Here is a 25,685-nt window from a genome sequence, read left to right on the forward strand (position 1 = left end):
ATTTTAGGAAAGATGCATCTTGAGAAGTACAGCCCGGCCCAGAATACGGAGAAGAGTAAAGGAGGAAATAGGGCCTAAAGTTGATCATCTGCATGATCATGTATGCATGCTCAGCAGACGGTGCTGGAGCAAGCATACAAAGCATAATTTGGTTTTTCTTGTATATAGATTTTGGTTTCATTTCTGTCACAACTCACTACTGAAAATGGTGAATCTCAAGGTTGGCAGAGAAGATCTAGTAAATGTTGCCAGAGAAATTTAAGAATTTATTTCTCCATACTGTCTATTTTTCTACTAGAAGCTGCTACCAGCACAACTGACGAGACAGTTTTCTCATTGTGCGTTCTTAGTTTAACCTGCCAATGGTGGTCTTTCATGGTTAACTCACTAGCATATTCAAAAAGAATTTTCATAATGAAACTATAGAGGTTGTGTTAACCTTAGTTGATACATAATGTATGTATTTAAATATACTATATTTGTGAAAATATATCAAATGGAAATCTATTAATTTTAAGAACATTTAAATATTTTTAAAAGATTTATAGGCTCCAATAGGATTTGAGTCCCATCATGTCTTATAATGGCCTCCAAATGCTAAACACTATGTATACCGGGAAAAACTGGAAGTACGAGAAACAATGCAGTGATATTATTTAAAACTGTAAATTAAACCTGCTACAGAATTCTTCAGATGTATTTTAAAATCACTTTTCAGCATCAATTCGAATTTGTGTGCTTTTGCAGTGGCAAATGGAGCCCAATGCAAAGATTCCATAAATAAGAGCTGGTGCTGGCAGTAAGGACTGCATACTTACATCATGCATGTACTGCACTGATTTAACTAGCTCTGGTAAGGACAACAGCTCATGCGACAAGGCTTTCCATGGTCTCTGGTCCCAAGGCTCTGTGCCCTTGGCTGACTGACTGCCTGCCTTCTCGAGCTTTCAGTGTTTTTATTCTGGAACATCTTAACCACAGTTGCAGTCCCTTTGGGAGAAATTTTAAAACTATGGTGCTTTGACCTTAATCAACATATAGAAATTCTATGTCAACTTGTATTGCCTTTCTCTGATTACTTTCAGCATCGTACCTGGCTCATATTTCTTATTAAAATGGTGCAAAATATCTGCAAAGGGAATGCTGCTGAATCTGAGATTGTAAATTGACTGAAAGTATGAGAACTTTATACCCCTTGCAACCTACTCATTACAGTTTGTTTTTATGATAAATAATAAAATGCCACCTTTTGCTATGTTTGCACATTCTTTGCCTTTTTTCAGGACAGTGAAGATTCCTGACTCTGCAGATGGACTTGGATTCCAGATCCGGGGCTTTGGCCCATCAGTCGTCCATGCTGTTGGGAGAGGTAAGGCATAAGAGCTAACAAAACTAATGGTAAACATGTATTTAATTGCCTGACTTGGGTAAATCAAACTTAAATCCAGTGTTTCAGCTTACATGGTCTTTTCCAGTGTCACAAACAACATGAAATAAAACCAAACAAGATTATTTCATGTTATTATATTTTTTAAGCTTTGGATAGTTTTTCAGAATTTTTTTTGATATTTATTTCTGTGCGTATTTATATGAATGTAGGTCACGCAGTGACCCTTACAGGTTGAGAAACAGCGAATAGAGGCAAAATTAAATTCTCCAGTGAATGGGTGTTGGGAACTGCTTCCTGACAGTTAGTTTGTTAAGTCACCAGTGCAATCTTCTGACAATGTTTTGCAGAAAACATACCTTTGGCAAATCTTTTCAGGGATACTGGGGACTTGCCCTATCTTAGGGATTGCAGATATTTGCTCTAAATACTGAGTTTGTCACTGTTTTGTCACTTTCAAACACTTGTCATCTCTAACTCAGTATATTCTGGACTACTGCATGGGCAATAAAAGAATTAAAAATATCCTTTTCTGCTGTTGTATGTTGTTGAAGGTAGCGTCACCTAAAGCTGTGTTCTTAGCTACCGTGGGGCAATTCCCCCCGCTTCCGCCCCACCCTCCTTGTAATTGAGGAACTTAAACTTTGAGTTGATCTACAGAGGAGCCACATTTGGACAGAACTAGATGATTTTTTTCTAGGCTATAGTGCCAGAAATTAGATTTTCAAGAGGAGAAGGTCTAATAAGCTACAGAGTATTGAGCCAATATGATAATTATTTCCACATCTGGGTCTCAATTTAGCTGCCTATCCTTATTCAATAAGCACATAATTTATTCCTGTTAATCTCAACAGCATATAAGTGCTTGCTTGCATGGTTTGCTAAATCTGAAAGGCTTTAAGCATATGCTTAATACATGCATACTTGTACATGTATGCTTACAAACTATATACTTTGCTGAATTGGGACCTTGGCTTTTGATTTCTAAATAATATTTTCCTTTAGAGATATTTAACAAGACCTATTTTAATCTTTAATTTTAAGTCAACTTTTTATGGGGGAAGGGAGAAGGGATTTGTAATAACTGGTAATGGTGTCATTTCCAAAGACTGACTTTKATATCAGATTCAAAATGCAGCTATGATCTGTTGTTGCTCCAGCTTCCCCCCCCCAAACAAAAGCAAAACCTGATAATAACTAAAATAAGGGAGCCCAGACTTATTCTTTCAGTTATTTCCTTGTCAAATTTGCTAACTTGACAAATCATAACATGGCTATTCTACTTGTCAGGTCTGCAAATTCAGTTTAATCTTTTCCTTTGTAGTAGCAAGCTTCTGCACYTAGCCTGGCAAGAAGGAGGACTGAATATTTTCTGTCAGAGGCTGGAGTTTGCTGGAGTTAGATTTAGATGTCCCTGGCACCCTTGTGGCAGTACCAACAAAGGCATAAGGATCCCAGTGTTCAGTTAGGTGTAAGTAAGGTCATATTCCAACAGTCTGTCTTTCCAAAGGATGCTTGAGTTATACTGGAAAGACCTGGAAACAGCTGTTTACTCCAGCTGACTTTAGAAGCTTTATCTAGGAGCCACAGGCAGTGGAACTACATGAGAATCAGTGAGATCAGATGACGATACAAAATGAGGCTTTTCAATTTTASGCTTTAAGGGAGATGTTTAGAAAAAGAAATCTGTCAGCTTTCACTTTTTTTATAGGAACAGTGGCAGCTGCAGCAGGTCTCCACCCTGGCCAATGCATAATCAAAGTCAATGGAATTAATGTCAGCAAAGAGACTCATGCAAGCGTTATTGCTCATGTCACAGCATGCAGGAAATACAGACGTCCAATGCAGGTACATTTCACTTGGTTTACTTGCAGTATTTCTGATTTAATATTTTTTCTCAAGTGTTCTCTACAACTAAAGTAAACAGTGTGGCGTATGTCACTATCTGTGTATCCATTGCGTTTGAGGGTCACATAGGGGAAAGAATGGTGAATGAGAGTGGAGGGAAGCCGATTGAACTACAAAGGCTGAGGATTGCTCAGTGTATTGCTGATGTTCAAGGACTATTTAACTTCAACATTAAAAAATCTAAGCTTATAGCCAAATATTTTTCTGAGGTTGTATTTTTAAAAGATTATTTCAAGTGTTTCTACAGTTCTGTGTAGAAAGCACTGTGAGATATCTTCTCATCTTGATGGAGGAGTTGTACACAGCTTGCTGCCTCTCATCAGCCTGAATGTAATGCAAAAACCCGATCATCTTCCAGAATTTTGTAACACTTCAGCACATTGAGAGCAGAGTGCATATACTGCATCTATAAAAATCTCTTTGTGTTCTCATTACATTCCAATCTTGGGAAACAAACAGTTCAAGGACTCAGAATTTCCCCTTTTTAATATAAGTTAGCAAGWTTTGTTTTGATTTATTCACTTTATGAAAAAATCCCGTGGCTTCCAAGGCGCAGAAACTGTAAGAAAGAAAACCAAAACCAACTGGATTCCATAATACATTTTTTAAAGTTCTTGCAAATTTTCATAAATTATGAACCAGTGTCATTAACTGACTTCATAAAGTCTTCCACTGAAAATGAGAAGAAAAAATCCAATTGAAATAAAGTGTGAAATCCTTCTCACCTGCTGCATTGATATAAACCTTGTAAATAAGAGTTAGTTTGAACTTTATCATGCAAATAAAGGATTCATGAAAATGCCTGAAAATGGCTGTCTTTTTTTTTTTTTTTTTTTTTTTTTTTTTTNTTTTTTTGACTGTAACACAGAACTGAAATTGTTACCCAGCAGATCAAGACAGAGGTGATGTAACACAGAACTGAAATTGTTACCCAGCAGATCAAGACAGAGGTGACTTGTTCTTTAAAGGAAGATATGCTGTGGTCAAGCAAAGATGCTTTGTCTAGATATACAAAAACCGGCTAAAATACCAGAGGTGTTTTAACTATTGTGCAAACATGGAGTTGCTACAGAGGCTAATGACATCCAAAAAGCAGTGATTGGCTAGCACGCATACCTTAACATGTGAAATTGCTCTTTATGATTTTTCTTCCATTTGTGTAATATGTTGGGATACTTACAGTGTTTTTCCTATGCTGAATACTTCTTTCGATATAAAAAAGGAGCTGATTAGGTTCAGTTTATTACAAATAACTAAAATCCCCCAAACCGAGAAGAATTTYTAAGAAAACTTTAATTTAAAATGTAATGCTATCAGATGCTGTGGGAGAATTCCTCTCTAGACTGAAATAAATAGCAACATTCCCACTGGTGTCAAGATATCTAGAATTTCATTTCCCATTCAGAAATCTTGGATTTTAATTATTTGGAAGATGATTATGGATTTATCTTAATTTGTAAGCATGRTACATTAGTCCATCATTTCATTAACAGGAATATTACAGTCTCTCCTGTGGTCTGCCATTGCATATTTGAAATGGAATCCTGTTCTGTTTTCTGTATGGTATGCTTTACAAGGAAGAATCTCTCTGCTTGCCTGGAGTATGAAACTTCATTGCAGATTCATATTGTTAGAGTGTGAATATACTGTATTGTTACTGTGTAACTTCTCTTGGAAAGTGTATATACTCTTTCTGTCTTGTCTGGAGGAAGAAAATTTAAGGCAGGTTTTGCTCCATGATATTCCACACAGTTTCTTTGCAGTGGTCTAATCATGCTATAAGAGATTTATGCTTATTTTTTGTGCTTTGCACAATGCTTTTGGAGAACATTACTGTAGATAATATTGGATTATTATCTTGTATTAACTTTTAAAACAGTCCCTTCCAGTTTAACTTGAAGCTTGTCCTTGTTTTAGGCCATGTTAAATATGAATGGAAAAGCAAAGGAAACCCTTGCTTGTTTGTTGATCCAAGTAAGGAGTCCTTTGACGCAATCCAGATCTGATAGATAGTAATGCTTAATGCTGCCCRCATATACAACAAACCTGTATAAGACATAAATAAGCAGCAGCTTTCAGACATATCTACGAAGAGGGGTAGGAATCAAAATTTTTTCTATTGATTGGCTTGTGCACAGGTATGTTCCAACAATTAWCAGAGAGCTCTGAAATTTAAGTTTGCTTTAAAAAATTTTTAAATATATCAATGCCTTTGAATGAAAAATAAGGCATAGCTGAATTGAGGAGACCTAGGGAGAAACTGCATCTCAAGTCAAGCAAAAATCTGCAGTTATCTGTGATTCATGGRTTAAAGATAATGGCTCAATATTGTACATTAGCAAAGTGTAATATGATGTACTTGGCATTTTGCATGAAAATTATAACATTCAGCTTAAACTTTTGTAAYCCTTGCTTAACTTTGAATTTTGTTCCACAAACTTATTTTTAAAGACTGTGGTTTCAGAATAGTCATAAGAGTGTCATTTATTCTGCTGTAGTTATTGGAGAGGGATTGATTAGCTGACTATCAGACTTTTTGTGAAATGTAAGAGGAAGAATATTCTGTAGATGACATATTTGATAGGCCCTATACARTGCTAGTGTGTGTGTGTATATGTGTACGTACATATGCATCTATATGTGTGTATGTATAGCGTATGTAATATATAAGCATCTGATTGTCCCCCTTCCATTATGGTAAAGACTAAATTTTGTGGAGAAGAGTGAATCTCTAGCTTAGATAGCCTCATCTGGAACCGGATACTTCTGTCAAGCAGCTCTACAGCCTTTGCTGTACTGCTTGCGTTTGAGCAGTGATGGCTGATGCGCAGTTGGTGAACTAGCCGTAGGCAGGCAGAACGCTTAACGCAGCCCTGTTCCCTGAGGGCTGCTCAAACCTGCGCATAAGCCCCCAATAAGCTGGGAGAGTGACTTGATGTGAACTATGTGATGATGAGAGTATATCTACTCCTGTGGTGAGAACAAATGAGTGTATCAGGTTACCTTAAGGGGATTAGATACCCATCTGGTTATTTGACAGGGATGCTAGGGATGCCTCTTGGATGGTGTACATGTGATGGGCATATGTGTAAATAATGGCAAGAGGAGAGAGAATATGCTGTAAAGTTGCCCTGTGGTGTCTTTGTAGTCCATGTGGCCAAGCCACCATTCCTGTGCTCATGACTGACTCAGTCGCATAAGATGCTGGACTTTGCAGCCTGAGAAAAGCATTCTGTCCTTTWTGGTTTTTTGCCAAGCTGGGGAAAAAATAAAGCAGGTCTAATAAAAGAACTGTTAYAAAGGCAAATACAAGTAGTGAGTGTTGCACTGTATATTCTTGTTGCTAGTGACAAATGGGTGATAGGTTAAGTAGACCTAATATACCTTTGGTTCTTTATTCCATAATCTATGCTAGCCTTGTGGATGCAGAGCAAATTTAATGAAGCAAAACTTGTTTCATTTTTTTTTAAACAAATTTCTGTCTTTTTTTTTTCAGTATGTAATTTGGTTTAGAAATGTTTTAAGTTATTTTTGGCTGGGATGTAAAACCGATGAAAACCATACTGTCAGGGATTTCATAGTGTTTTATGACAGTATATGCTGGAATAAAAAAGTAAATTGATTCAATGCTTCAGATGGTTTTAGATAAAGCCTAACTTCTCTGTTATTTTCAAAATATTATTTTTAACTTGGAGCTCAGACATCAGTAAAGCTGATAATGCTTAGGGAATTAAAGTAACTATTGCATGTTAAAAGGAGCAAAAAAATTACTCTAGATTGCACTTGCAAAGTTTTTCCTATCTCTTTCTTTTTGTGTTCTTTAGCAAGATTCTATACAGTGGGTTTATAACAGTATTGAAAGTGCACAGGAAGATCTTCAGAAAACAAATGCTAAGCCCGCTGGAGATGATGGAGGAGATGCCTTTGACTGCAAAGTGGAAGGTATGTGATGTTTTATTTTATTTTGTCATKGGTTGTTGTTGGTATGTTGATGTGGTAGCAAACAAAATACAGGCAGTATTTTTGTTTTCAGGAAGGAAACTTCAAGCAGACTGTAATATTTRTTTTACATAAGGATTTGCAATTCTTGCATGCATTCTGAAGAGGCAAATTGAACATACTGTCCTCTGAAAATTGTACTCTCAGTTTCAAATAAAAGCTTCTGTGATACTTTATGAAAAATCTGGTTATTTTTCATTCATAYAGTGCACAGTAATGGGAATTACCTGATTTATTTTCACCAGTAGTAGTCATTCAATGAGAAATTAGATGAGTTTGTGACTGTACTGAATGAAAAATAACAARTCGGCTAATCTTCAGATTATTTTCAAGCAGTTTACATTTAGAAAAAGCTGAATTCATATGCATCTATAAAGATGATAATTAAAGAAACGGTTAACATGTAGCTTTTATTTTTGTTCTCTTGGTAAATGCTGACATTGTTACCGCATTTCTGAAGGTAGATATTTCATGGATATTTTCTTCTGGTTTATTTACCRCTTCTTAGCTTTCCATTTCTTTTTTTCCTTCAACAGTAACTGCTTATAAAGGGAGTCTTTTGTAACTTGGCTACTCATGCTGCTTGAATTTCATGAAATTGTCTGTTCATACTCATCAGTTTCATGGTTTAGTAGCTGTAAACCTACTGGCTTTCTGATTTTAAATCATTCAACTGGTAGCTGGTGTGTGTTTTTAAATAAAATGATGAGCGCATACCTATTTCTRGAAATGTTGCCTATGTCCTTCTTCCTTTGTTTAACCAACAGCCCTTCTATCAATTGATTGTGTTGTTTTCTTTATTTCAGAGGTAATTGACAAGTTTAACACTATGGCAATAATTGATGGGAAGAAAGATCACGTGAGTCTGACTGTTGACAATGTTCATCTGGAGTATGGAGTAGTTTACGAGTATGACAGCACAGCTGGAATAAAATGCCATGTCTTAGAGAAAATGATTGAACCAAAGGGTTTTTTCAGCTTGACTGCAAAGGTATGAAACAAATTTTGTATGTATTAATTTTTATTGTGCTTAGTAACATTGAAGTAACATCTGATGCTTTGGATTATGTGTGTTTCATTTACTATTTATAATTGCGGGTCACCTTTGTTCCTATGACATTTCGAAAAATGATTGTGTACTCAGGGTGCAAAGTAAGTTATGGTGTGGTTATAAATTGAGCTTCTAAACTGAACAAATATGAAAGAACTGAAAAGTCTTGCTGTATTCCTCTCCCTCCTCACCCTTTTTTTAATTATCAAATAAAACTTCAAAAAATGTCAAATGTCAAAACATTTTGAAGGTATGCTGTAGTTTCCAGATGTTTCGTAATCTCATCAGAATTACATRTGCCATTTCTTTAATTTGTTTCAGGGAGAGTAACAGAAGTAGCAGGACATCTGTCTTTTCTGTGTCTTAARTTAAAACCAAGCTCTGTATACACAGGAACACACTTTTGTAAAATCACAGATGCAGAAAAAGACAGCCGCAACTTTTATAAATTTTTATAACCATCCATGATGAACTGTGTGTTTTTTTCTGACCTGGTTAAAATGAGGAACTGACCTAGAAAGTACAGACCAGTTGCACGGTGCTTGGCAGGGAATCAGCACTAGGGTCCAGACCAGATCAAGGCTGGAGGATCAAGTCAAGGCCAAAAACATAAGTTTGRGTTTAAGCGCTCAGAAATCTTTAATGTAGTGCTTTCTTAATGTAAGTAAATAAGTGTCTTGTACTCTCTTTGTGCTCTCTAAGCTGACATACAGAGTGGATTATGCTCTAATTCTTAGCTATTTGGAGTATACCACCGATGATGACATTAAATCCAAGATATTTTTGGTACATATATATATATATATATATATATATATATATATCGGGCATACAGAATGATAGCACTCAGTTTTCTTGTATGCTTTTTCAATGTGTTAATATTGCATGTACTGCCAGATCAGTTTTGCTACAAGTATTCCAATTGATTGATCAGTTTTTGATAATACATAATATTCAGGTAAGTACAATGGAAGATGTATTTCAGGTGAGGCATTTGATTACATCGGTAGGCAGTTACTAGTAAATCCATTATCAGATAAGGTCACAAGAAGCTGACTAAAAATACTTGTAATTGGTATAACTTTTCCTGAGGATAAATTTAAATAAATCTTTGCTTCTCAGGTTTCAGTTGTTTTTGTTATACAGTATTGTCTGTATTATTTAAAGGGCACTGGTTATCAGCCTTTCCAGCTTTAATTATAAGGGATGATGAGTAAGGAGTAATCTTATTTCACAGTTTACTACTTTTGTTTYTATTATTGTAGATTCTTGAAGCACTGGCAAAAAGTGATGAACATTTCGTGCAGAACTGCAACAGCCTGAATTCCTTAAATGAAGTAATCCCCACTGAGCTGCAAAGTAAATTCAATGTCATTTGCAGTGAGAAAATTGAACATATCTACCGAAGAATCTCTAGTTATAAAAAGGTAAGACCACCACATCTATAGTTTGCTGTTTGTCTTTTAGGGCAATAACAGGCAAAAGTAGTATAGTTTGAAATACTCTTCAAAATGTCTACTGCGATGATAGGAATGTGACTGAAAGTTTAGCTATTATGAGGTGTGAATGGCTAAACTGTATAACTGCATAAATTATGTTTTTAACCTTTGTTCCTTTTTAGACACTGGGTAAATCATAACCTTTCTTGTTTGTAGTGCTTAGTTGTGGACACAGTCAACTGCATATTTCCCAATAAAAGGCCTAGCATTCTTGTAAATATTTTCAACCGATGCTCAGTGAATTTGCAGATGTCACCCAAAAATGAAACAATAGCAGTGGAATTAATTTTTTATTCTAATGAATCTTAATTTTAAATATTTTCTTCATCTTTTATTCATGCTGTTCAAATTGTTATGATTTTTTTTCTAGCGTGATTATTAAAAGTAATAGCTCTGTACATCGTTAAATTAACTTGGCTTAATAAACTCATAGCACAGAAATAAGTGGAAGGTGCTGATTTTCAGACAGCCAAGATCTAGATTAATGAGATATGAGTGAATAAGTACCTGGAGTATGACCTTTAACTACTGTCAGGATATCTTTTTATGGTTGTCTAGCTGACCAGGGCATAAATTAATTGACTGTCAGTTTGTTTAGGCAAACTTAGTCTCTCATCCTAGCTGCTGCTTCCTCACCTATACAATCTAATTATTAGGAATGTAGAGCTAGTTTGAAGTAGGCCTGAAACTGCTACTTAGAACAGGCTCTGCCCTGCATCATCTCATTTCATGATTTGAGTTGCGGCATCTATAAATCGGTCTGTTCTGAGAACCTCTATGCAAAAAGAAAAATAAAGGAAAAAAGAGGTTTACTGTAGAAGCTTCACACAGTTCTAAAAGGTGGGGGGAAAGGAACACATAATGTTTCCTTGTTTTCCAAGGGAAAAGGAGAGACGCCTGTAGGGATACTTCAGTACGGGATCAAGACCAAAGAGCTGCTTTCCAAAGACGTTTCAGAACGCTCTGGTGCTCTCTAACAAGAGCTGGAATAAACAAAGGAATTTGGTGGCGGAAGGAGACATCAAAGGGATTCTGACACAGCAGATAAACATTCAGGCTCTCAGATGTTTGCCTAAGTTATAAACCTCTGTGGTTTGTCAAAATCAGGTCAAAATCAGAATGCTTCTTTTCAAAAGCGTATTCGTTAGTTTTAACATGCAGAAAAGTGTATTTAGAGTAACATGTAGGTGTGTTTATACCTTTCCTAACACCAAAAATTCTGAGCATGTTACACAGTCTCTTCACAAGAGTCTAAGACAAAACGTGGAATTGTATTGTGTTATGCTGGATATGAAATGCACAGACATAAGGAAGTTTCCGTAGTGCTTACGCTGTCTAGCAACAAATACTACTGATATAAACTGCACTTTTAGCAGCCTCACGCTCAGCTTCTCAAAAATTAATAGTTTTACAGTTAGTATTTTAAAGTCCATTAATAAAGCAATAAATTTCAGGAACAGATATGTCCCTTCCTTGGCAAGGTAAAGGTAACCATAGTAACAGAAGTCTTTCCGAATGCCTCAGTGTAGCTTGGCTGTTGGTTTCACTGTGAAAGTCAGAATTCTATAAATAGAAACCCAGTAGCATTCTGCAGTTCCCGTTCCTATTATCAGAACATTTTGCTCATGTTTGAGTCCAGTGCCATGAGTCTCAGATGTTTCTCACCACGTAAATGAAAAGAGCTTTGGGCCTGACTTATAACCCGATTAAATCGGAGCCAGGCATTTGGTCTCAGTGGAACAGGGTGTGTGGGAGATTCCAATGTGAAATATGTACTGCTTGCAAGAACATTTTCATTGTCAAATGTCCTTAGTGCCCTTTTTAACTATTTGTACATTCTTCAGCCTTGAAATAGTTCCATAATCGGATTTCCTGTAATCTTCCAGATCTTTTTCTAATATAAATGCTTAAATGTAATTTATCAATCAGTTGTGCAGAAGTGTTCATCAGGGTAAAGTTATGTGTCATTAAAATGAACATAAATTCAAATCCCAGCACCAAAGCCTGTTATTACTTAGAGGCGATATACTTTATTTAACAGAAGCGTTAGCTGAAACCTGATTGATTGAATTTATACTGACATTTAGTAGAAAATAAATTTCTCAAGTTAACATTGAAAATATACTTATGCATGAGCTATGCTCCACAGCTGAGGCAGTAATATAAGTCTGTGCAGGATTTTGACTGGAGAGAKATTATGATTAAAATACCATTGACTAGCAGCTGATTACGGCTTTTCCATATCTAACATCAAATTGCATTGGGAGGGACACACCATTTTGCAGAAATTCTCCTTGTGACTGACAAGACTTTGTCATTTACTGTGTTCACCGTAATAGATTCATCATCAGAGTTGGCAAAGATACGAATCTGTGAAGTAACAGGGCTTCTGTGAGTGAACAACGGACAGAACTTCAGCTGATTTGGAGGAAACTTGTAAAAGCAAAATAACTGTTCTTTGTCCATTCAGTAAACATCTGGTGCACAGAGTGACACACTCACTTTCCAGTGAGAAAACCTTTCTAATGAGTTTCATGATTCTAAAGTTGGTGTATTTTCTTACTGCCCTCATCGATCATGGGTCAGTCTTTGCCAGTTTGGGCTGACATTATCTCATTAAAAACTAAATAATTCTAAGCCTGTTCAGGAGTGTACACAAAAATTCAGGTGCTACAAAGAAGGCTACGTGGCCAACCAGTGGGTTAGAATTAGACCATGAAAGTGAAAAGAAATAAAAATGCCTTCATCATCGCTGAGCAGATATATGGGAGAGAGAAGAAGTGACAGACTGTTGCAGTCTGCAAAATATGGTGTTTGCAATTTCTATGCTGTAATCTCTTACCATCTTCATCCTCTCTGTGTATGAAATTCCTAATTCATAGCTTCCAATTCTATCTTTATTATAGCCTCAGGCAAAAGTTTCAGAAATTTTTGCTAGACATTCGCTTGAAATTATCTATGTTAGCAGGTATTTAAAATTGTCATATGAAGTACAGCACTGGATCATAGAGAAATTCTAGATTTGCTCCTTAGGAAATGTGGTAAAATTTTATTTTGTTCAAAGGAAAATTAATTCACTACTTTTATTACAGGGCTATTTACATTTGCAAAATGTATCTTTCATTTCAAAACCCAAATCCAAAAAATCTAAAATGAAAAATATTTTTTTTCTTTATAGAGAAAAATGGAAATTACGAAGTCAAGTCTAGCCAGGATGCCTGAAGTATTTCAAACTTTTGCATTCCAGTCAGGTGCCCAAGTTTTGTTAAGTGCTGACATGTTAAAAACTGTTAATCAAAAATTGGTTTTCCTTCTCACTTCTAGTTTTCAAGAGTATTAAAAAACAGAGCTTGGCCTACCTTCAAACAAGCTAAGTCAAAGATTTCACCACTTCACAGCAGTGATTTCTGTCCAACCAATTGCCATATCAATGTGATGGAGGTCTCTTACCCCAAAACCTCAACTTCTCTTGGTAGTGCCTTTGGTGTTCAGTTAGACAGCAGAAAACATTCTTCACATGAAAAAGAAAATAAAAACACTGATCAAGGTAAGTGAAATTAGCTTGAAAGAAGAAACACTTCTGCTGTTTCTGATATAYAGTGTTAAAATGTAACTGGCTTAGGTTGTCGTCCCAAATACTAAAACTAAAGATGATACATTTTCAATATTTAGGTTTGCATTAAAACATAATAAARGATGGTCATACCTTCGGATTCTGCCCTTGAATAATTTGACTTTGCTAAACAAAATAATATGTAAAATTACATCATTATATAATGTTTTAAGCAGGAAAATATTTCAACTTCTATTAGTTATTTTATTTACTTGAAAATTCATGTTGAAAAAAGATACTGATGTCATCTTGTTTGGTTTATTTCCAGGTAAACTGAATCCCATGATTTATGTTCAGCATACCATTACCACCATGGCTGCCCCCTCAGGACAGTCTCTTGGCCAACAAGAGGGCCATGGTCTGAGATACCTTTTAAAAGAAGAAGATTTAGAAACACAAGATGTCTATCAGAAATTGTTACTCAAATTGCAAGCTGCATTGAAAGAGGTGGAAACGTGTGTCTGTCAGATAGATGAGTAAGTAAATGTTACCATTTGGACTTATTAGTTTTTCCAYTGAAGATACTGACAAATGTGGATATCCTTTCTATATAGGTAGTATGATATCAATGTTGACTTTAAACAGAACTGCAGTAAGGCAAAAAAAGCCTAAGTGTAGATAATAAACTTTCTTTTTTCTTTTTTTCCRGTGCCCTTGAGAGGAAACAAAGGGCAGAGCTACAAAAATTAGCTTTTATTTAATTCATCTACTATTGCTGAATAGTCCTGGAGGTGAATTTGTAGGCAAGGCCTTTTTCCCTTAGAAAGATTATTAATTTATTAGACATTTTTTGAAAACAGATTTCTAAGGAGAGACACTTTTGAGTGATTAGGCCTGAATGTGGGAGATGCAGAGTCACATCACAGTTTGACTTAATTTAGGACAGGATTTTAAAAGTTACTTTTCCAGTTGTGAGGTAAGTGCGCTGATTGCTAGGCTATTAGCTCTCTTAGAATGAAGATGAAGAAGGATGATAGGTCTTTCAGTTTTGAAGGATCCCATATGTCATGCAAATGTCAGAAGTGGTTCTTTTTAAAAATATCAATAACAGAAATGTTAGAGTTTAAAAATCAATCTTTCATGAACTTCAGTTTTGGAAAGTGATATATATCATTGCTTCTCTGCTTATTTTGAAGTCTGTACAATGATTTGGCCGTTTGTTTTTATTTCTGAGCAGTGAATTTTTTTCTGATACTGTAATAGTAATACAAGTAATATATTACCATACTATAATACTTTTAGGAAGTATGTCTTAAAATTTTTAAAATAATGTGTTGCTTTCTGTGCCTTTTTTAAGTAGTTCTGCTAATTAGTCGTGCTAAAGGTGAAGTTAATTGATCAAATTTAATATATTTTCAGTGCTTGGTTATGCTAAGGAGATTATTTTCTATGAAGTCTGTATTGTCAATTCTGTTGAAGACAGTAAGTTATATGAGGAAATTCAGGCAATGTTGCAGGAATTTTCAGTTATCAGTCTGTCACTCCTTTTGTTCTTACTCCCTTGAGTTAGTAATGTAAAAGCACAGGAACTTCTGAGCCTTGCTTTCATAGACACGTAAATATACTATCCCTAGGAATATATTCATTTTGTGAATCACACAGTTGTTAAAGTAAACATACGAGAGGCTGAATTAATGTTTTATTCCTTCATAAAGTTCTTAGACACTGAATTGGCAACAGAGATTGCACAAGGTGCATGGTTTTATTTAGCAAAATTCACCTTTTACTCCTCTAAAGCTCAGACTTTTCATCAATCAACACACCAGTGTGTATTGATTGTGGAGGGAAGCAGTTCTATACAGGAGACAGGATACCCAAGAGACCYACTTAAAAGAGCTGAACAGGAAAGAGGGAATCCAGGACTATATGGCTGTGAGCAGTTAAGCAGTATATGGTGTGCTGTATTAGAACACAGTTACAGCTGTGTAACAGCTATTAATTAACTCTTGAGAGAAATGTTAGGACTACAGTTAGGACTGAGTAATACAAGAATAATCAAATAACTGTGCTTTATTCAGAAGTATTCGTATGAAGTCAGTGCTGGTCTCTCTCTACTTGCAAAATCTAGGAACAGTGTTATCTATCCAACCTCTCCTACCTATTATTGGGAGAAAGAGAATTGAAGAGCAGTGTGTTTCACCTGAAGAACAGATCTGTAGGGCCTTCTGGATTGTGGGATAAGGATATGTACAAGAGGATTGTGTAATCCTAGCATTATCTTCATAGTAACTTTTATCATGGCTCTTTGATGAGATTCAGTTGAAAAAGAAGTACTGACGAAGAGACATAAATACAAAAATCCGCTTCCTACAGCCTCTCAAAGTRCCACTGACTCCTTGTTCAAGAATTTTTAACAACATCAAAGCACTTCCTTATAGAACAAGATGTCAACCAGTGATACTAGGTGTTAAATAGAAATACGTGCTTCTTCAAGTTGTTTTCTATATGGTGACTTTCTGTTGTATTCTTGGTTGATGTGCAGCCAAAATGTGTTCTCAGGTATTTTTTTGGAAGGATATCTGTTAGGGGCGTAAAAGAGGCTTGAACATCTTCTGAGTTTGCATGGAGTAAGGAGAAAGCTGGGCAGCTCACTTATTGCATATTTTTTGTTACTGCCTGTGGCTATCCGTTATTAATGTCTTGAAGGACCATAGTGGGTTTTGTTTGTTTCTGATACATTTTTAAATGTGTTGATTAGGGTTACATACAAGATTAGTTCTACATGGAAAAATTTTTTTGGTTAAGCTTTAAATCTGTTATTTTCTTGGAAAGAGAGATGGACGTTGAAGAAAAATTTGGTTTGAGATGAACCTATCTCTAAGAAAATATGGTGTGCAAATGCTTTATTAAAACCCAAATTTTTTAAAATGAAAGAAAGCAAGACTACTGTGGTATTTTGAGACCATCTTTGTGTTCTTGAGCTTTTGAGTCCTTGAATCAGATTTCTAAGGCACTTCACTGACCTCAGGAACAAGCAGCTCCAGAACTGTTATCTAAAGTTACAGTTTTGGTTCATAATAGTTCAGAAAAAAGATCTTCCTTGGAAAAAGAGCCTGCCTGCAGTGAGAAAGTGAAAAGCTTCTTTATGAAATGATCCAGCTACCTTCATCAATCTTCCACCGAGATCCTGGCAGCACTGACTAAACAGTCACTTAAAAGAACAGGATATAATAGCCTGTCTGTATCTTGATGAATAATTAGTTGAGGAAGATGATTTCAGCAGCTGAAGTTGAAATTCCTTACGTTTGTTATCTGTTTCTTACTCTTGATTATTTACTTACAACAACAAAATCCTTGAGAAATACCAGAATGGATCAGACCAAAGCCCACTTTTCTTTCCAAAAACAGGATGATAACAGGAATACAAGAGGAAGAAAAAGTATAAATTAATCCTTATCCTTATCTCTTCTTATCTTCCAGCAAGCGCACTGTAAGGATGTCCTGAAATAGACTGTTGTTTTTAAGAGCACTATTATCTGCCATGAATTTTTACTGATCTCTTTTAGCGCATCTTCTGTATCTTAGTAATCAGAAAATTCTGTTGGTAATCAATTTTACAAGTCTGAGGTCTAGGTTTTCCTAGCACGTTTGCTTTAAGACATGTTGAAGAACTAATTGAACGCTGAACACATTGAACTGAACACTGCAGTAAACTGTGTGACCCATCTTCCTTCCCATTCTTAAGCTACTAACAAGCACCTTATGTCATGGAGAAGAACCAAGTTGTGATTTCACACTGGTATGAAGCTTATGAAAAACCCAAAAGATAGYCTGGCTAGAGGATGAGTGAGTTGAAATCCTAGAAAAATTATACTTCTTTATAAATAATATATCTTTATAGATAATATATGTTATTATCTATATTAATATAGTACCTTTTCTTATATGCAGGATTAAAAATTGCATCTGTCTTTTCCCTATTAGCTCTTATTTCTCTGGAAAGCTATGCAGAACTGATCAAGTGATTTTTTTAAAAAGCTTTGCTTGTTATCCTTATTTCCCTAAACTTGATGTCAAAGCCTATGTTAACATCTGTCAGGCCATGATTTTAATGAGAAAGAGCTTGATACACTGTCTGAATTATCTGCTCATTGCTATGCAATGAGAAATCCAACCCTATTCTGTTTCCAAAGTGTATGGTTTCTTAATTTCTTACTTAAATCTCTGTCTGTTACTGAAATTCAGAAAATTACTTGTTTATACTCAAAAATTTTATAGTTGAACATTGTAGAAACCACCTGCATTTTGTAGACAAAATGCCACTGTTCAGATTCCAGAAACTGCAGCTTTCAAGAATAAGATAGAATTGTGTTGCTTTCCTGTAGAATATCTTTGTCAGAATAGTAGAGAAATTCATGGCTTGGTACTGAGGTAACAGTAGCTGAACAAAATTATTAAGTAAATTGTCACTTTGTTAGGATTAAGAACTAGTTAGTTCAACAGACAGAGCCCCACAAAATTAGGACAGAATTCTAAAATGCTTAAAATCAGAAGTTYCTGCCATGGATAATATAACATCACTAATATGTATTGTGAGAAATAAGAGTAAAGGAATTCTGAATGCTATCTTTTCATAAAATTAAGAGCAACATTTCTATTTACAAAAATCAGGCATTTCCAGAAATTCCTCTTCACAATTAAGAATCAAGTGAAGCAAAACGATTTAAAGTATGTTTGAGCTCTGCTAGGTATTTAATCTGAAGTAAAGTATTTGCACACCCTGACCATTCTGACGGCTCCTGTGTTAGAAAAACCCTACTACTGTGTCTAGGTGCTTAAGGAGTTTAATTCAGAGTCTCCTGATTTCAGTGAAAAATAAAAATTTAGAAAGCACTTTTTGAATGAAAAATCTATCTTTCAAATCCAAGCACTAATTTGAAAACTTCATGGTAGTGGAGAGTTGGAGTAAGAGATTAAAATTCTCCATATTATGTGTTCTGATCTCAAAAGTAAATTAGAATATCTCAGTCTCAATATGAATTAATTGCTCTAGAATATGAATCTTTTGCAACCAATCTGTGCGTATTCCAAAACCAACACTTTTTATCATTCTCTATTTCTTAACTGGATGTCACTTTTGTGCTCTTCACAGAAGCTTGTAGATTAATTAGCAGTTTTACTAGTGACTAGATATTTTGAATATTAGGAAGTACACAGGTTCTGTTATAATGTTTCTTAAGATGCTGTAGCAAGTTTGTGATGCTGGCTGGTATATTTTACGCAGCAGCAATTAAGAAAACAAGTTTTTCACAGAAAAATAGTTTCTTTGGTTTATTTTCTTCCTTTTTACAGAAAGGTAGAAGATTCTTGCTTAACTGTATTTACATTGATGTAAAAATGTGACCCCAAGCATTCAAATGTGTGCTACATTTCTTTGCTAAGAAGAATCGTTGTCTTAATACCAGATTGAGTATTTAGTAATGCTAATGAGTTTCACCAACTAAAGCATGATTCAGTAATTTGTTACACTTTTTAATAGCAGAATGTGTCCGTTTTTCCTTTGTTTCAAATAGATGTGTACTGAATTAAGATGTTCTCTTCACATTGCAGAATAATAATAATAGCAAAGAAACATTACATTATTTTATTGGAGGATGTTAATTAAAAATGTTATCCTGTTGGCAGTTCCTTTTCAAAACTCTTTTTTTTTTTTTTTTTTTTTAACTCTCTGTCCCCCACCTTTTTTTTTTATCTCACAGCCTTCTTTCTTCAATAACATATTCTCCAAAATCAGAACGTAAAACACCTGAACCTTTAATACCGGCAGACAGTGATAATGAAAAGGGAGAAAGGAATGGAAAGAAAGTCTGTTTCAGCATGACAGGTGATGAACAAGAAGATTCTGGTCATGACACCATCAGCAACAGGGATTCTTACAGGTAACTTTACCAATAAAATTTTCATTTGTCCATCAAAGGAATCAAACCTTTGGAGTTTTTAGACCTTCAAGTGGCCATGATATCCCTCTAAGTAGCGTATCAAAATGTAACGATTCTAACATCTCTAGCAGCTGAATAATTAGCACCAAGACGTGTTACAAGATCTATAAAATAAACTTTCTCTTTTACTTATGATTACAGTTTACTTACTAGATCTCTATTTCCTTAACTTTTACAAGCTATCATGGCCAGAGCTGTAAAGCTTTCGGTTAGGTTATTCGTGAGTCATATATAAAACAGAGAAATGGTTTATTTTAGGATGTTCCCCATAAAGAACCCAAATATCTGCCATGGAAAGCCAGATGCCAAAGCTACCTCTCTTGCTGGTTTAAGAAAAAAATAATCAACCTCAACATATATTCTCTGTCTTCTTCCATGCTTAAAACTGTAGCATCATTGCATCTGTAGAATTTATAATGCATTACTTTTATTGTGAAATAAAATACAAAGAATTTTTAAAAGGAAGGAGTAATTACAGCAAGGTGAACACAAGCAAAATGCAGTTCCAGCTGAAGTTAAGTGCATTTAGGAGTTTCTGCATTTCCGTGATGTATCAAATGAGCCATGCAGGAGTTGCTCCACTGGCCTGTACTTGCAAAATTTGGGAATTCATGAAGTTCCCAGTCAGTACAAGATTTGTATATGGAGAAAGAAGATGCAATTCTAGGATGTGATTAACCTTTTGTTTAAAACATTCCTTTGTTCTGATTCCACTTCGTAGTCCATTTCCTTCATAGTCTTTTGTAGTCCACTTTGCCTGTTTAGGAATGATAAAATTTAGGATTTGTGTGCAGAAAACTGGTAAAATCTGTGAGATTAGAACACCTTCTAGAGTGAGATTTAACTTTTTTCTTAATTTTATTTAAGTAATTACTCYAGGCAATACTTAAAATCAACAGATCCCAATATGCTATTAGGGATATTATTGGAACTAGTAGGTTAATTTTAATTTTTAGAATGTTCTCAAATTTTGTTGTAGAGTCTCATTCTAAACTTTACAATACAACATCATAAAACCAGAGGATGATATAGCTAAGTAGTTATATCTGATCTGTTTCTCATTTTCTTGTGTTTTATATTCTCATGCTTTGCACAATCTAGTTTTGAGTGACCTTCATCTTCCCTTTAGAGACTTYTATAAGCAAATATAATTAGAAAACATTTCTTAATGTTTTTAATATCCAGCCAGAAATTCTTAATGCTCCTTGGAACTGTTCACCCTCTCTTAGGAACATGTTGTTACTGATATCTTTTCACCCGTTTAACGGGTATGATCATAGTTATTTCATCTTCCTACTGTTAAAACGTTTTCCCAATTCATTTATGTAGTTGCCTGCAGGTCCAAAATATATACCTTATCCACAAAGTGTAACTCAGTATGCCAAAAAAAAACACTTCTATTTTTACAGAAAGAAATAGACAGCTAGGAGAGCTATTGGGTACATATATTACCTGCAGCATTATGTATAAAATATAAAGATATGTACCTTGGTGTATAGATGTGTATGCTATGTTACATATGGCYCATAAAAAAAAAGAAATCAGCCCACTGCATATAAATGTATTTTARGTACTTTTTTAGACATTATCATATATTCACATGGGTTTTTGAACTCCCTCTGCTGGTTAATTGCTTTAATGTGCAAAGTGTTTTGTGCTGAAACCAAACAATCTTCACGAAGTGGCTAAATCACTCACAGTAGAAGACTCTCTATTTTTGAGAGAAACGATGAAGTGAATGAGTGTAATATCTATAGCAGTGAAAATAGAAATATTCATACTCTAAGATTAACTCATCCTCACCTGTTATTTTCTCCGTATGTTTTAACCCCCACCTCTCCTTACTAGACCAATTTGGGCAAAATTTCGTATGTGTGAAAATTTGCTGTGTAGTTACAGATGCAAGGATCTATACGTCTCTCACACAGTGAACAGTTGGAAAAGGTGTAATCATAAGCTATATTTTGGCTGGCAAGGAAAAATAATTTAAAAGAGGTTATTTTTTTGCTACTGAAATGGATTAAATCTCTTTTAAACTCATTATGAGCTCTTGTTAGAAAGTCATAAACCAGAAAATTTTGTCATTTGTATTAGGAGTATGTGTATTAGGAAGACTAAGAGTACAGAATTTAATGTGGTGTTATTTGAGGCCATAGCTTCAAAAACTGTCTTTTATATATATATATATAAAGTTGGTTGTTTTGCATTGAAAATCTATATTTTCAGTCTGTGTGACGGCATGTGAAGGGAAACAGTTGAATCATCTGTTTTGGGAGTCTGGCAAATTATGTGATAGCCTACATTTAGTTGCTGATAAAGAGTTATAAGGACCATCTTATTGTTAAAGTAAAAAGGTGGAATAGCAATGAATTTCCAAAGCTTCCAAAGATATAGAACCTATGTTAAGGAACATGACTTTATATCCTTTTTTTTTTTTTTTTTTTTTTCCCCCAAGTGACTGCAACAGTAACAGGAACTCCATTGCCTCATTCACCAGCATTTGTAGCAGTCAGTGCAGTTCGTATTTTCACAGTGATGAAATGGATTCAGGTATGTTTAGAAAAGTCAGCTATGAATCTGTCATCAGTTCCTTTTATTCAGCTTTATTCTTTTCATTTGCCGAGCAGTTTTGCTGTTTTTGTTTTAAAAGTGCCTTCTCCCTGGTAATAAAAGCGTATAATTTTGTTTCTGCTTAGCTAGTGCTGCATTTAAGAGTCCTTCCATGAAAGAGAGCCAACATTCCAGAATGTCTGTAAATAGGCTGAATTAGTTAGAGCTCTTGGAGAAGGACTGTTTTTAACCACTTTCTTGCCTTGACCTTGAATAAGTATGAAATGCTCTCCCAGACAGTACCAGGACCTAGAATGCAGGATATGTTTGTGTATATTTGTAGGAAGGAATGTGAGACCGCATGGAAGCACATTCTTGTTTATGCCATGACAAACTGAATTTAAATAAATGCAGCTGCTAATAGAAATGAGATGAAATTTAACTGCATGGAGTACGAGGTCATGTACTCAGGGACTAATAATAATAAAAATATTTGTTCTAAGACGAGAATTGATCATTTGGCAATGACTTAGGAAAAGAAAGAGCTGGGCATATTTGTTGAATATGAACCACCAAGGAGACAGCCTTAGAGAAGGAAAATTTTCCCTTGGTTGTATCAGGAAAGGTATTTTTGGCAGAGATGGTAAAATATTAGTGGCACTATAATAAGACATCTGAGAAACCATGTGAATTATGCAATTCTAGTCAATCTAGTCTTGAAAATGTTATTTTTAAGAAATGATGCGTGTAGAGTGGAGCAGATATGCAGGAAAATCATGAAGGAGATGATGAACCGTTAATAGATAAGGAGACATAGGGCTTTCATCTTCAACCTGGGATACAAATGAGATGGTATGTCTTGTGCAGCATCATGTTGAGGGGAACAATGTATCTGTGCTAGCTAAGCCCAGATACAGTATTTAAGTTAATAAACACTGCCACTCAATTAGACTCCTGTTCTCCTGATGACCTAATTTTCTTCTAGTTCCAAAGCTGACCTGGTTAACTCCAGATCAGGACTCTTCTGCACTGTGCTCCATCTGCCAAAATAAAAGGTCTGAGAAGAGTTTTAACTACTGGCTGTAAGGACATCTGAAGGAGCTATAAAAAACGCTGAGAGAAAAGCGCTATTTAAGTGTCTCACTGACATAAGTAAAATGAGTCCAGACTGACGCCAAATATATTTGGATTAAAAATTATCAAGTAGCTGCTTATTTTCTATCACTGCAACAGCAAAGTGGAAGAGAAGTTTTAAGCTCAAATTTGGTCAGCTGGTRAAAGAGTTCAGGCGATGTGATTGTCTGAGAGAGCAAGTGAATGAAGTCAGTGACCTAAGAGAGCCCCTCTCCTTTGTGCTGTCTTATGAAATGATTCTCTATACACAGCTTACAGCTTCCTATCAGATACATACAGCATTTGGATGTTGTATTTTTGTTAAAGTACTGAAACATAAGAACCATTTCATCCTTAAGAGCGTTAACATTATAAAGTACTTAGCTAGCCCCTATTAAAAAGTTATGGTGAATGGTTACAGATTTAGACTACTTAACTATTTTGTCTGGTGGTTYGGATGCTCTCCAGCAAAAAAGAATCCTGTATTGTTGCTCTACAAATTGTTTCTATATTTTATCCAGTGACTCTTTAATGGAAAATACATAGGGAGAACAGTTGCATGCAATAGTGTTCAGGATAATACTGTATCAGGCCTATGTTTCTGTGCCTACAGCCATAGTGGATGTAATCAGTGAAAATCTATGCATCAATGTTTGTGCACAGCAGATTATCCAAGCGGTAAAGATTCTGGAAAATAAACTGAAACTTCAAACAATTTTTATTTTAAAATATTTTTCAGGTGATGAGCTTCCCATAAGTGTTCGAATCTCTCACGATAAACAAGACAAGCTCCATAGCTGTTTGGAGCATCTTTTTGGTCAAGTATGAGATTATTTTTCTTAGATTTGATAGTAATGTCCATGTATGAGCTAAGATATCTGTAGCAAATGCTTCTTTTTCTTTTTACTTCTGCTTTCCACTGCTTCCTTGGATGGTATGTATTTATTCCTTGTCCTTCAGTTTTCTGTAAATGGTTCAAAACTACTGTATTAAACACTTAGATTTAGTCTAACGTTCTCTAGTCTTGAGTTTTAACTATAGCCTTTAGGTAAGAAGGAATCCAAAGCTACTTTTTCACTAGTCTTAAAGAAAGAATTTCTAATCGTTGCTGTAAAAGATTGTACTCACAGAACTTTGATCCCAACAGGTAGATTCAATTGTCAGTCTTCTGAAAGGACCAGCTGTGCTGAGGGTCTTCGAACAGACAAAATACTTTACGCCAGGTCGAGGCCTGCAAGGTAACATTTAAAGTTCTCTATCAGAATGAAAAGGCAGCTCAGAGGAACAAAGGACATATGGATATGGCAACATACTTTTTGAGCTAAGTGTTAAAGAACTGATTTTGATTATTATAATAATCATTATTATTATAATAATAATTCTCTGATATTTTTGTTAAGTAGATCTTAGTAGTTTTAGCCGAGAACATTTTTCTTATACATTCATTGCATGATGTGTATGTGTATTTCAGGTTTCTTAGAAAGTCAGCTTTAAATCATAGACTGAACTGACCATAGAATTGCTGAGATTTTGAAGCAAAAAGCAGATTCTATGTATTGCAGGAGTTTTTGCTTCATTTTTGTCTCAACTATTGAAGCAATTTATAATTTATTTAATCACTGCCAGATTTTTTAGTATTTTTGCAGATATTTTATTTGTGAAGTTGTTTCATAAATCATTTGCAAATATAAGTTTAAATTCATTGTAATATTGATACTAACCAAAAACTTATGTATTATTGACTGTTATAAAAAAAATCCTACATGTAATTTCAGATATTCTGCTAATACTTATTTAGTTGCTTAAATCAGAATATCTGTCACCAGAGATTTACCTATGCATAACATTGCGATGAAAAGTGACAGGGACTTCTTTTAGTCTTTTAGTTCTTTTAGAACTGAGTTAAAAAAAAAAAGACAGTAGGACGATAAATGCTGTATGGTTAATGTGTGCCATTGTACAGTGGGCTTAGTGGACTTTTTGCAAGGCTGCTTTTGCCTTTTGTCAAAGAAAACCAATGAAGATCTGCCTTCTGGCCGTCTATAARCTTTTGTAAATAGGCAAAATCCTACTGAAGCGAATAGAGCATTATTATTGTACACCAATTATCTTGCCTTAAAATGTCTCATGTACTTGCCCCTCAGTGAGTTTATGTGGAAGTCAGCATAGCCTCCTCTTTTTCCTATTTTGGGACAAAGGTAATGGGAGTGAATATAGAGCATGAGTGTTTCTCATTGTTTCAGATGGAGTACTTGGCAGTCTCATGCAACAAAATGTATCCTTGTAGTGAATGTTCACTTAGGCACAAGATAGGGACAAGCCAAATATTTTATTCACAATCTTAACTATCGTCATGAGCAAGGAACACTTCAGTGATTTGAGGGATAGCTAGGTTGAAAAGCAGTAAGCAATTTTGTAATGAGATTAAATTTTGAGTATTTTGTTGAAGGATATTCTCTACTGCAAGTTGGACTTGCACATTAATTGAATCATAGAATCAGTAAGGTTGATGTTAGAAGGGACCTTTGGAGATCATCTAGTCCAACCTCCCTGCCCAGCAGGGTCACCTAGAGCATGGTAGACAGGGTTGCATCCAGGCAGGCCTTGAATATCTCTAGAGAAGGAG

General features: G+C 35.1%; 1 protein-coding gene across 2 annotated transcripts in view; it reads left to right on the top strand.

Annotated features, from left to right (window-relative positions):
• PREX2 (phosphatidylinositol-3,4,5-trisphosphate dependent Rac exchange factor 2) overlaps positions 1-25,685 on the top strand; it is a 179,135-nt gene that overhangs the window by 84,598 nt on the left and 68,852 nt on the right. For both annotated transcript variants that reach the window (XM_085306783.1, XM_085306784.1), the window contains exons 20-30: positions 1,284-1,369; positions 3,099-3,235; positions 7,120-7,237; positions 8,101-8,285; positions 9,611-9,772; positions 13,169-13,391; positions 13,726-13,933; positions 19,157-19,336; positions 21,852-21,946; positions 23,799-23,881; positions 24,207-24,297. In XM_085306783.1, the coding sequence (XP_085162909.1) occupies positions 1,284-1,369; positions 3,099-3,235; positions 7,120-7,237; positions 8,101-8,285; positions 9,611-9,772; positions 13,169-13,391; positions 13,726-13,933; positions 19,157-19,336; positions 21,852-21,946; positions 23,799-23,881; positions 24,207-24,297 (1,568 nt within the window). The remainder of the gene's footprint in view (positions 1-1,283; positions 1,370-3,098; positions 3,236-7,119; positions 7,238-8,100; positions 8,286-9,610; positions 9,773-13,168; positions 13,392-13,725; positions 13,934-19,156; positions 19,337-21,851; positions 21,947-23,798; positions 23,882-24,206; positions 24,298-25,685) is intronic.

Source organism: Rhea americana, unplaced genomic scaffold, assembly GCF_003343005.1.
Source record: "Rhea americana isolate MKP2758 unplaced genomic scaffold, rheAme1 scaffold_247, whole genome shotgun sequence".
Lineage (NCBI taxonomy): Eukaryota > Metazoa > Chordata > Aves > Rheiformes > Rheidae > Rhea > Rhea americana.